At 60.4% G+C, this 10873-nt stretch overlaps 2 protein-coding genes across 2 annotated transcripts in view; both read right to left on the bottom strand.

Annotated features, from left to right (window-relative positions):
- Positions 1-9752, bottom strand: part of LOC107125334 (tubulin polyglutamylase TTLL13-like) — an 11154-nt gene extending 1402 nt beyond the window's left edge. The window contains exons 1-15 of the mRNA XM_015428777.1: positions 9524-9752; positions 8723-9053; positions 8456-8496; positions 8099-8217; positions 6849-6979; positions 6561-6717; positions 6283-6426; positions 5842-5927; positions 5211-5436; positions 3776-3960; positions 2321-2509; positions 2047-2230; positions 1415-1615; positions 407-779; positions 4-82 (exon numbers count right to left, since the gene is read on the bottom strand). Coding sequence (XP_015284263.1) covers positions 4-82; positions 407-779; positions 1415-1615; positions 2047-2230; positions 2321-2509; positions 3776-3960; positions 5211-5436; positions 5842-5927; positions 6283-6426; positions 6561-6717; positions 6849-6979; positions 8099-8217; positions 8456-8496; positions 8723-9053; positions 9524-9752 — 2675 coding nt within the window. The remainder of the gene's footprint in view (positions 1-3; positions 83-406; positions 780-1414; positions 1616-2046; positions 2231-2320; positions 2510-3775; positions 3961-5210; positions 5437-5841; positions 5928-6282; positions 6427-6560; positions 6718-6848; positions 6980-8098; positions 8218-8455; positions 8497-8722; positions 9054-9523) is intronic.
- Positions 9753-10484: 732 nt separating this feature from the next.
- The window catches only part of GDPGP1 (GDP-D-glucose phosphorylase 1), a 2629-nt gene continuing 2240 nt past the window's right edge, over positions 10485-10873 (bottom strand). Inside the window, exon 3 of the mRNA XM_015428787.1 lies at positions 10485-10867. Within this exon, the coding sequence (XP_015284273.1) occupies positions 10518-10867 (350 nt within the window). The 3' untranslated portion in view covers positions 10485-10517. The remainder of the gene's footprint in view (positions 10868-10873) is intronic.

The following is a 10873-nucleotide window of genomic DNA, read 5'->3' on the forward strand; positions in this document are numbered from 1 at the left end:
GGCGGGGCCCGGCCGGCCTGCGACAGCGAGCTCAGGGAGCCGGCGCTCAGGTACAGCGGCCGCCGGGTGGCCGCCGGGCTGCCTGCAAGAGAGAAGCCAGCCGGCTGAGCGGGGCGAGCCTCCCCTCCCCCTGCCGCAGTCAGCCGGAGGCCTAGACCCCCTCCCCTCGCCGCCGCCGCCGGGGGAGGGGGTCCCTGGCTGCCGGGGAGGGGGCAGAGGACGCCCTCCGACCCAGGCTGGTGCCCCTCCCTTCCTCCCTGTGTGCCAGCTGCAGGGTTTCCCCGGGGGGCACCCACCTGGCCTCCCCCACATCTGGTCGGATTCCTGCTTGCCCTTTTCACTCCGCAGCCCGCTCTCCCCCCCCCCGTTCCCAGCCAGGGGAGTGGTCGATGCCGGCGGTACTCACTGCCTTCCGCCTTGCTCTTGGCACTGGCGAATCGCCGCCCTCCCACCTTCAGCATCCGGGCCAGCGGGCAGGGCTCACCCCCCAGTGCCGTGCCCAGCCAGCTCATGTTCTTGGGGGGCCGCATGTGGAGCTGCGGCTTGAAGTGGGAGATGTAGGAGGCCTCCGGGCCCAGGCCGGAGAGGGCGCCCAGGAGGGAGGGGATGAAGCCTTGGCTGCCCAGGAGCTGGAGCCGCTCGGGGGGCACCGCCTGGTGGTGGTGCTGCTGCTGCTGCTGCTGCTGCTGCATGATCTGCTGGCCCAGCTCTTGGAGGGAGAGGGGGACGAACGTCATCAGGTGCTGGGAGTTACCGAAGGTGTCCTGGAGAAAGTGAGGCTGGGGGGGAAGGCCGGGGGGGGTGTTAGGGGGTCGGTCTGTCTGCTCCTTGCTCTGTGCCCCTGCCCTGCTCACGGTCCAGGTGGCACCGCTGAGGATTGCTTCCTGAGAGCTCTCTGAAGCCAGGAGCACTCTCACCCCTGTGGCCAGTTGCATTGACACAATGCTCACCATACTGTTTCCACAGTCAGGCCCTGAGAGTCCAGGGAAGAGGGACCACTCAGCCCCACACACACACACACACACACACACACCCCTGGGGCTCCAAGGCAGCCCGGATACTGCTGCTGCTAGAGCAGGCAGATTCCCAGCCTGCCTTTGCTAGCGGTCTTGCTGCTGGACAGAGTGCTCTAAAAGGGGGTGAGATGGATTCGTGGAGGAGGGTCCATCCGTGGCTACTAGCCAGGGCGAGTCCAGGGACCCAGAGTGCAAGGAGGCAACATCCGGGGAAGGCCTCGGCCTCTGTGCCCTCTCGTGGGTCTTTCAGGAGGGACTGGCTGGCTGGCTGGCTGGCTGCTGGACTCGAGGGACCCTCCCTGGTCTGACCCAGCAGGGCTCCTTCCTGTGAGGTGAAGGAGGACCGCAGCCCCCGATACTGCCTGGTGTGAGCGCCTCAGCCGGACGGCTCCTCCCACCTGCATTTCCGAGAGGTTGACGTTGGGCTTCTGGATCTCCACGGGCTGTGGCTCCGTGTTCCGGAGCAGGCGGGTCAGCTGGTCTACAATGCCCAGCCCCCGGATGAGGTTCTCGCGCCGCAAGAGGGCTTTCACCCGCTCCACTTCCTCTTCCTCCACGATCGCTTGGGGAGTCATGCTGTCGTATGGCACAGAGGACATCTGGGGGCGGAAACACCCGGGGGGGGGGGTCGTCAAAAGCGGCCTCTCTGTCCCGTTCGTTCCTTTATCCTAACTCACACCTGCAGAGTAAGACTTCCACCACACCCTGCACTTCCTCTCCCACCCCCTTGGAAGCAGAAGCCCTCCCCTCAGGCCCACGGGCAGCTGTGAGGCAGCCACGCTTGAGCAGGCAAAGGGCCCTGTAAGCGCTCTGAAGTGCCTCCTGGACCAGCAGGCAGGAAAAGGATCCGGCACTTCAGAGCGCGCTCCACAGCCAGTGGAAGCTGAATCTCTGGGCAAATCGAATCGGTTCTGCTCCCTTTGGACGACACTGAATTTGTGTCAGGCATGTGGCGCAGAAACAGCCTGGGGCTTGGGCCCACACACACACATTGCCCGGGGGGGGGGGGTTTGGCTCTCTCTGTGTGTACCTTTGGGTTCCAGGTCTTGCTGTGGCTGGCCGTGAGCCGTGCGGGAGCAGGCTTGGCCCTGCCCTTCTCGTGAGACTTCTCCCCCGCGGATTCGCCTTGCAAGCTCTCCTTGGCGTCCCTTTTCTTCTTCCCAGCTGTGCTGTCTCTCTGCTCCTGCTTTTGGCGGATCTCCTCCAGCTGTTGCCTGCCAGGGGACACAGTGCCGGGTGTGCATGGCGAGGCGGGGGCGGAGGGGGGTGCGCTTGCTCCCTCTGCCCTCCCGCTGCCCGGGTACCTGGCACATTCCTCCCTGGCCTTGGAGGCCACCGTCTCCTGGAAGAGGGATCCGCTGTGCTTGAAGAAAGGCGCGTATTTCTCTGTGCCGCGTGCTGGGAAGATGCGCCGGTAGCCCCCCAGGTGGCTGTTCTCGTACTTCTCCGCCTGGGCCAGCCAGGCAGCCTGGCTGCTCTCCATCTGTTCACGTCTGCCAGGGAGCAAAGGACAATCTCAGACGGTGGCCGCAGCAAAGGAAAAAGAGCTCTCCCCCCCCCCCCCCCCCCCCAGGCTCCTGTGAGGGCTGCTCTCGGCTCCCTTCCCCTCTCCGTTGGGTTGGCACAAAGCTCAGTCTGGCACAAAAGGGCCCTCTGTCCTCCACATAACCCCTGGGCCCCAGCCTCACGCCCCCAGCCACGAAGCCTCTCTCCGGCCGGACTAGGGGAGACCCCAGAGCCCCTCTCTGCTGCTGCTTCCGGAGGGAGTCAAATACAAATGAGATACATGGCATGGTGAGACTGAAGAACAAAACCACACAGTTATTTGGATGTACTATGCAATCAATAAATTATAATACTCAAAAATAATTGTGCAGTCCATTATTTTTATGAAAAGATAATGATCCATAAGCAGTAAATACGGAAACAAATATTCACAAAGGGATACAATCAAGTAGGGGAAATACAGGTTTCATACATCCACTGGAGATCCCACTGGTGTGGAGAAAACCATCTAAATCTTCACTCTGTATAGAATACAGGCTTGGGGGTGGAGTCTGGTGATACGGTCTCAGCCAATGGGCAAGCTAGCTAGCTAGACAGACCATGTTTCACCAAGGCGTTCTTAAAGTCAGAACCATTTTACAATGCAAATTAACACCGTTCTGTCCAATGAATCAGGAAAAATACTTCTGAATTGCAAGTATTTTCTTAAGCAGTTTGTTATTTAGAAGTATTTTTCCTGATTCATTGGTGTTAACTTGCATTATAAAACGGTTCCAACTTTGAGAACGCCTTCGTGAAACACGGTCTGTCTAGCTAGCTAGCTTGCCTGTTGGCTGGGACCATATCGCCAGATTCCACTATCAAGCCTGTATTCTATACAGAGGGAAGATTTAGAGGGTTTTCTCCTCACCAGCGGGGTCTCTGGCAGATATATAAACAGATGGTGACAGTTTGGATGTTATGGACTTGTTTGTGTGACTTTATTTTCAGTTATGAAACCTGCATTCCCCCTGCTTGACTGTATCCCTTTGTGAATAGTCGTATGCATATTTACTGTTTATAAATCATCTTATTTTCATAAATAGGGAATATACAATTATTGTCGAATATTATCATTGATTTTATTTATTAGATTTTTTACCCCGCCCTCCCAGCAAGGCCAGCTCAGGGTGGCTTACACAGTAAGTTTGCATAGTGCATATTGACCGCTGTACCCGGTCTTGTTCTCCCCCCCCCCCCCCTCCTGCCGGCACCTGGCTTCCCGCGGGGGCTGGTGGGCTTGGAGGAGGCGCTCCTTGACCCGCCTCTTGTCCTCCTCCAGGACCTTCCTCTTGTCGCAGGCCCGCAGGTTGATGAGGTTGATGGCGTCGCAGAGCAGGGCGTCCTTCACTTCTCGGTCCAGCCGTGAGTCGGTGGTGAAGCTGGGGGAGTGGTTGACCTGGAAGGGGGAGAGGTTCTCAGCCCACGGGGCTCACTCAGCACGCGCCCCCCCCCCCCAAGTTCTTGTCTGGATTTGCTTCTGGGGCTGCGGGGCTGCTGCCTTTCCCAGGACAAGGGCTTGCCTTCCCAGCCCTTGACGTGGGGGAGCAGAGGGGGATGAGAAGGGGGGGGCTAAGGAGCATCTTTCTTTGGGACTGCCGGTGCCTGGAACAGGGTAGGGCAGGGGAGAGGTTGTGGCGCAAAGGACCCCCGGCCGGCCTCATCTTAAGGGGTTAAGACGAATGGTAAGGGCTGCCTGATCTATCCTGCAGGTGTTGTTGACTGGTCCCATGGCCTACGCAGCTCTTATCCTCCTCAAGGCCAGGGCGGTTAGCTTCTCATGGGAACCTGCTGTCCGCATGAACGGAGGGGAAGGATTGGGGGTGGTGATGAGCGGTGTTCCCTCTCAGCTGAGCTACTGTGAGCTAGCTCACCGTTTTTTTAGCCTCCGGCTCACACATTCTTGTCTCAGCTCAGGAAGGATGGCTCCAGAGCAAACTAGTTTATGCAGCAGTCAAATCGCTTGCTCACAACTTTAATGCCTGGAGCTCATGAATTTTTGCTCACGAGACTCCACAGCTCAGAGGGAGCATTGTCCTGACTGGATGTCATCCTCACCTGATCTTGCAGGGCCCCAAACTCTAATTAAGCTTAGGCCCTGATGAAGACTACTGCCTGGCTGGCTGGCTGAGATTCTGCGGGACTAAAGGCCTGACCAGGGACCTGCTTGAATGGCGGTTGCTAGCAGTGCAGAGATAGAATGAAGGGGCTTTTGAAATTAAGGTCTGTGCCGTCTCATGCCAGTCCTAAAAGTGTTAGGCAGTTGAGCTAGCTTTACTGTTTTCTTGCTGCATGGTTTTAGAGTATGTGTTGGGTGTAGAATAAATTCTTATATTGACAGAAACTGAAATAAACTTCAAAACAAAACAATGGACTGGTTGTTTGTGCACAATTGCCCTGAAAACCCTCGGGGCTCAGCCTTCGACTCCTTGACAAAGGTGCTGAGAAATCTGGGACTTGGCCAGGTGGGCCGGAGTGAGCGTGAAGTACTTGCGGAGCTAATCTGTGTTGACTCCACGTTTGAGGAGCAGACGGCGGCACAGATGCTCGGCGCAAGACGAGAGGGTGATGAGCGCGAGGCGAGGCTGAGGAGGCCCGGCGGGGGACACCTGCCGTGGAGGCTTGCCTACAGCCGGGGGGGGCGTTTACCTCCAAGAGCCACGGCTTGAGCTTCCTGTCCAGGAGAACGTCGAAGCCGAGGATCTCGAAGCAGGCGCAGCCCGAGATGTGGTTGGGGAAGCAGGTGCGGTAGTTGTGCTTCAGCACCGGGTGGGCGGCGATCAGGGTCTTGATGATGATGTCCTCAATGTCGCGCCACAGCTCGGCCATGTCGTAGCCGTGCTCCCGCATCCAGGCGTTCAGCGTGGACAGCTTCCTGTTGGGCGGGGGGGGGGAGGCGTCAGAGGCTCCTGCCAACGGAGCAGCCCCACTTCAGGCCCGCTGGGCCCCGTCCCAAATCCGTCTCCGTGGGACTGGCCTAGGATCGCCGCCTTGGCGTGCCTCGGATCCCTTGCTCATTCATGGGGCCCACCCAAGAGGGCCATGCAATACGGGGCGTGGAACAGCAGTGCCCAGCCTCCCCCTGTGGGGAAAGCAAATGCAGATGCCCACAGGGCTGCGAGCCAATCTAGTCGCTGGCTAGGCAGGCAGGGACCAGAGCCCGCATCTGCCAGTCCCCGGGGTCCATCTCCTTTGCCCAGTTGCACAGCAGCCAAGGGCTGATCACTTGCAAATGCCCCTCCCCCTGTCTCCTCTGCAGGGCCTCAGCCGGTGACAATACCTCTTGCTGCCCGTGTTCTCATCTCGAACAAAGTTCTCGTTGTGCTTATTGATGGCGTAGTTGGTCAGGTGCATGCAGATGTCATCCTGGGGGACAGGCGGCAGGAAGGTTCACTCTTCCCGCTGGGGGAGCTCTTGCCCACCCCCACCCCATGCCAGCGCCACCAGCCCAGGCTCCCCACCTTCCTCCTCCGTGTTGCACGTTCTAGCCCAGGGGTGACGGCTGCTTGCCGCTGTGACAGACAGACGTGTGGCCCCGCTGGCTACCAGCTGCTCAGCATCTTCCCGAGGGAAGGGGGGGCCTTCCCGACCCTCGAGGCTGAGGAGCTTGGGGATCCCAGGGACCCTGCTCTGGACCCCCCAGCCCACCCCTCTTCCAGCACCAAGAGGTCACCGCGTGCCACCAAACCTATACTGCTCCTGGGGAACACTCCTTCTTTACCAGGTTGCTGCTGCTGGGCTCGATGTACCTCATGGTGGCAAAGCGGGCCAGCCCCTCCTCATAGACAAAAATTTTCAGCGGGTCGCAGGAAGTGACCAGGACGTAGATGCGCATGTCGAACTTGTAGCCGTCGATGAGGAAGGGCTGCAAGGAAACCAGCCAGGGAGCTGTGGGTGAGGGGCTTCCTCCACAGTCTGGCCCTGAGGCCAGGCAACAAGCTAGGGCAGGAGGGCAGGAACGGGGGGGGGGGCTGCGAGGGATGCACGCTCCAGGCCCACCTTGGTGATGTACTGCTGGCAGATCATGTGCTCGCCGTGCTTGATCTCCTTGGGGTTGCGCGTAATGAAGATGCCCCGCCCCTGGCAGCCGCTGTCCGGCTTGCAGATGTATGTCCTGTTCTTCCTTAGTCGCCCGTAGGCTTGGAAGTCCCCGTAGCTGCACAGTGAAGAGACAACCCAACCACTGGCGCAAGGAGAGGCTGACCATGGGTGTCTTTACTGCCCGGGAATCCCCTCCCCCTCTGTGCAGGATCCCCGTGGGGTGGGGTGGGGTGGGGTCGCACTCACTCAGCCGGCAGGCACCAGGTGCGGGGGAAGATGCAGTACTCCTTGGGGAAGAGCTTGAGCATGCGGTTCAGGTTGCGGGCCAGGAGGTCCTTGCGGCAGATCTCGGCCATGCCTGGGAAATGGTTGATTTTCTGAAACAAAGCGAGAGCAGGAGAGCTGCTGAATGGAGTGGGATCGCCCGCAGATCGAACAAAAGGGATGCAAGTCTGTCATGCAGAGGGGGGGGGGGGTTTATACCAAAAAGGAGACTATTGTCAAGAAATTGCCACACTAGAGTTTATCAGCAAACTTAACATCCAATTAGAGTCCAGTTGGCTTTTCTACACCGCAAGTCAAATTAGCTATGCAAGCATCGCCTACTGCGATTAATGGTCACAGTGGTTCCTTTCTACGCATTTACGTTTTGCACCACAGATGATCCCTCTTGCATTTCAGGTCTATTGATTTCACTGTTTACATTTTCTTCCTGCGTGACCTTGTATATGAATCCACCCAAACCGCACCAGTTCCATTGGATCTAACGACTCTACTCCCGCCTTGTGGAATGGCAGACTGCCATGCCCCTGGATTTCTGCAGACCAGGAAGAACGGAATGATTCAAGAGGCCCTTTCTGCACAGGCAACAGGGTTGCACTGTACTAGATGGTTCTCAAACGTACTTGGATAAATGATTAGGGGCTTATGTTCTGGTGGATGGCGTACTCTAAGTAGGATCGTGCCATGTAATTTCTGTGCTCCTTTATGTGTCATTTGAATACTTATACTGTGTTTCAGTTTTTATCTTTTAGATTTCTGGGTGGTTGCAGACATCTAAAATCCTAATGTGTTTTTTATTGACTGTCCCACGGTGACAATTGTATTGTTTCACTGTGTGTAATCTGCTTGGAGTCTCTGTGAGGAAGGCGGACTGTACACAGTGTAAATAAACATGTCATAATGGACCCATTAATCTGTAGGATGCCACCGGGCTTTTTTCTCTAGGACACCCAAAGATGGCATCACTTCAGGCAGCTCAGAGGCAAAGAAGCAAAGGCGTGTGGCCAGAGCAATCCCGCAGACAGCGCAAGCGTCTCTGACAAGTGTGCTGATCAGCACCAGGAACTTCTAAGAGCAGGAAGGACAGATGTCAGGTGCTCCAGCAGCAAAAGGGAGAGCGGTGCCCTGGCATTTCCAGACCTGCAGGCTGAGGGAGGCTCTTGGAAGCTAGACGCAGCCTGTCTGCTCCTTCTCTGAGGCTCCATGGCAGGTACCTGAAACCTCTTCATCTCCATGACGCGCTCCAGGGAGACAGAGCAGTCAGTCCAGTAAACCGTCCACTCCTCGTCTTCGCCCACTTCTTTCAGGCTGCAGCGCCGAGCAGCACGCCGCACTGCAGCGAAAGCAGAAGAGGAAGGGGCACGGAAGGATTGGGGGCTCTTCTTGCCACAGAGGGGGCCGTGGCTGTCTGTGCCACACAACTGGAGCCAATGCAACAGGGGCTGCAAGAAGCATTCCCAGCGAGGCCCCAGAAATCTCTAGGGCAGGACTCCCACGCCTCCTGGTCCCAGCTGCCCAACCGGCTACTGCTTGCCTAGAGGGGAGAGTGCCAAACTGCAGCTCTGACTTACCACTCTCGTACTTGCAGCTGGAGAGATTGATGGACAGGATCCTGGAATGAAGAAAGCAAGGGCTCAGTGGCCACAGGGAGCCAGACGTGGGGAAGGAACAAGAGAGGTCAAGGCTCCCCCCCCCCAGAAGGCACAGGAGGGAGGGGTGCAGCCCCAACCCCCCTCCGAAGGTGAAGGGAAGGGCGCCTACAGCTGGCCACGTGGATGTCGGGGTGCCTGCGTGGGAATCATCCAGGGCAAGGGGAGAGAGAGAGAGAGGCCACTCGCCTGTACTTTTTCTTTTTCTTCCTCCTTGACTGTTCGGCGTCCTCCCACTCCTCGGGGGCCTGGGCCTCCAGATCGACCGGGGACACCCCCGGCTGGTCATTCCCGCTCCCCGCCTTACTTCGGCGCCCCGGGCAGGGGGCTTGTGGTGGCTTGCTGGGAGAAGCTTTGTCTTCCTCCTCCAGCCTCTTCAGGCAGGCGTTGGCAGACTCATCAGAGAGACCCCCGTCCTCCTCCTCCTCCTCTTCTTCCTCCTCCTCCTCGTCTTCATCCTCGTCCGTTTCGTTCTCGGACTCGCTGCTTCCCTCTGCGCTGATCTTCATCCTCTCAGGCGCTCTTGTGAAAGGGCAGAGGGGAGGCGGCCTCAGAGGGGGGGCGAGAAGGCCTGGCAGGAGCCCACCCCCTCCCTCTCTCTCCCTCCCCCCCTGGCCAGGGAGGGCTGCCTGGGCCCCCCCTCAGCTCCCCTCTAAGAGGCGCTGGATCTGCCTTGCCAACCAGGACTTGATGCGGCGGCTGGGGAGTGAGGGTTGTCAACTCCCGGCCGGGAGATTCCTGGAGATCTGGGGAGGGGAGGGGCTGGAGGAGGGAAGGGGGCTCAGCGGGGGGCACGAAGTCCAGAGGGCGCCCCCCCCCCCGCAAGGGGGCTCCGCTGCCTGAGAGGCCAGCTGTGCTGCTGGGAAGTCTCCCGGCCGCACCGGGAGGTTGGCAGTCCTGCGAGGGAGGGCCGCTCCGCCCCGCGTGCCAGAGGGGGCGAGGGGCGGGAGAGTGGGGGGTAAGGGAGAGGGGTCTTCCCCGCCCCCTCACCGGCCCCGCGGTTTCTCAGTGGGGGCGGCGGCGCCTGGGCCTCGGCCCCGACGCCGTCCCCATGGCGACGGACGGCCCCGCCCCTTCGGGAGAGGGCGGGGTCCGGGAACCGGCGGCGGCTGCGCGCGCAGTCGGCGGGCTTCTCGTCGTCTGTGACGAAGGCGCCGTCTCGTTCGTCATTGGCGCTTCCTTCGCGCGCAGGCCCCCTCCCCCCTCCGCTGATTTGCATGGGCTCCTGCCCTTTCCCGGCAGGGAGCCGAGCGCGGCGGGCCGGGCTTAAACCGGATGTCCGGGAGGGGGCGGGACTGTGTTCCTGCACGTGGGGAAGCGCGAATGGCCCATCCAGTCCAACACGCCGCGTCACACACGGGGGCCAGAAGCACCAGGGGCCACCGGGAGGTCCAGCAGTGGGGCCAGGAGGACACCAGAAGCCCCTCCCACTGTTGCCCCCTCCCCCAAGCCCCAAGAAGACAGAGCCTCCCTTGCCCCAGACAGAGAGTTCCCATAAGAACATAAGAGAAACCAATGTTGGATCAGGCCAGTGGCCCCTCCAGTCCAACACTCTGTGTCACACAGGGGCCAGAAATACCAGGGGCCCTCAGGAGGGCCAGCAGTGGGGCCAGGAGCCCTCCCTGTGTTGCCCCCCCCAAGCACCAGAGCCCCCCTCCCTTGTTTCCCCCCCCCCCCAGCCCCAAGAAGACAGGGCATCCCTGGCCCCAGACTGAGGGTTCCTCTGCTCCGTATGTTTATTGTCCAGTTTCCTCCTGAAGCCCTCTTAACCCGTGCCAGACCCTCTCCCCTCCCCTGGCTGGTTCGAGTCCCACCGCCGACTACAGGCGAGGCTTGGTAAGCGGGCTGAACCTTCGTTTGGCGGCGCCCGCCCGCCCTCGCCCTCCCTCCCGCGGGACCCCCAAGGACGACCACCGCTCGGGCTGCGTTTCCTTTTGCGCTTTAATGCCGAGGGAGAGTCCAGGGGCAGTTGGCGGCCGGCGAGTCAGTCCTCGGCGGGGAGGAGGGCCAGGAGGTCCGGCAGGAGCTGGGCGAAGTCGGCCTCGGGCAGGAGGCAGTCGCGGATGAGGCGGAGGGCGTGGGCCTCGGTGAGGGCCTCGAAGTCGGCGGCCGCCTTGAGGGGCAGGTGCCCGGCCAGCTCGCAGAGGGCGACGTTGAAGGCGGCCCCTTCCTTGGCGCCGAAGGAGGCGCGGCGGGGCCAGAGGAGGACGCGGAGGCCCGGGCGCGCGGAGGCCGGCCCCTCCGGCCCGGCCCCCCGCGTGGCGAAGAGGTTGTGGGCGACCCCGCGGGCGGCCAGGTGGTCGGTGAGGCGGCAGACGCGGCGGGCCCGCCCCCCCCCCC

Source organism: Gekko japonicus, unplaced genomic scaffold (genome assembly GCF_001447785.1).
Source record: "Gekko japonicus isolate JY-2015 unplaced genomic scaffold, Gekko_japonicus_V1.1 scaffold773, whole genome shotgun sequence".
NCBI lineage: Eukaryota > Metazoa > Chordata > Lepidosauria > Squamata > Gekkonidae > Gekko > Gekko japonicus.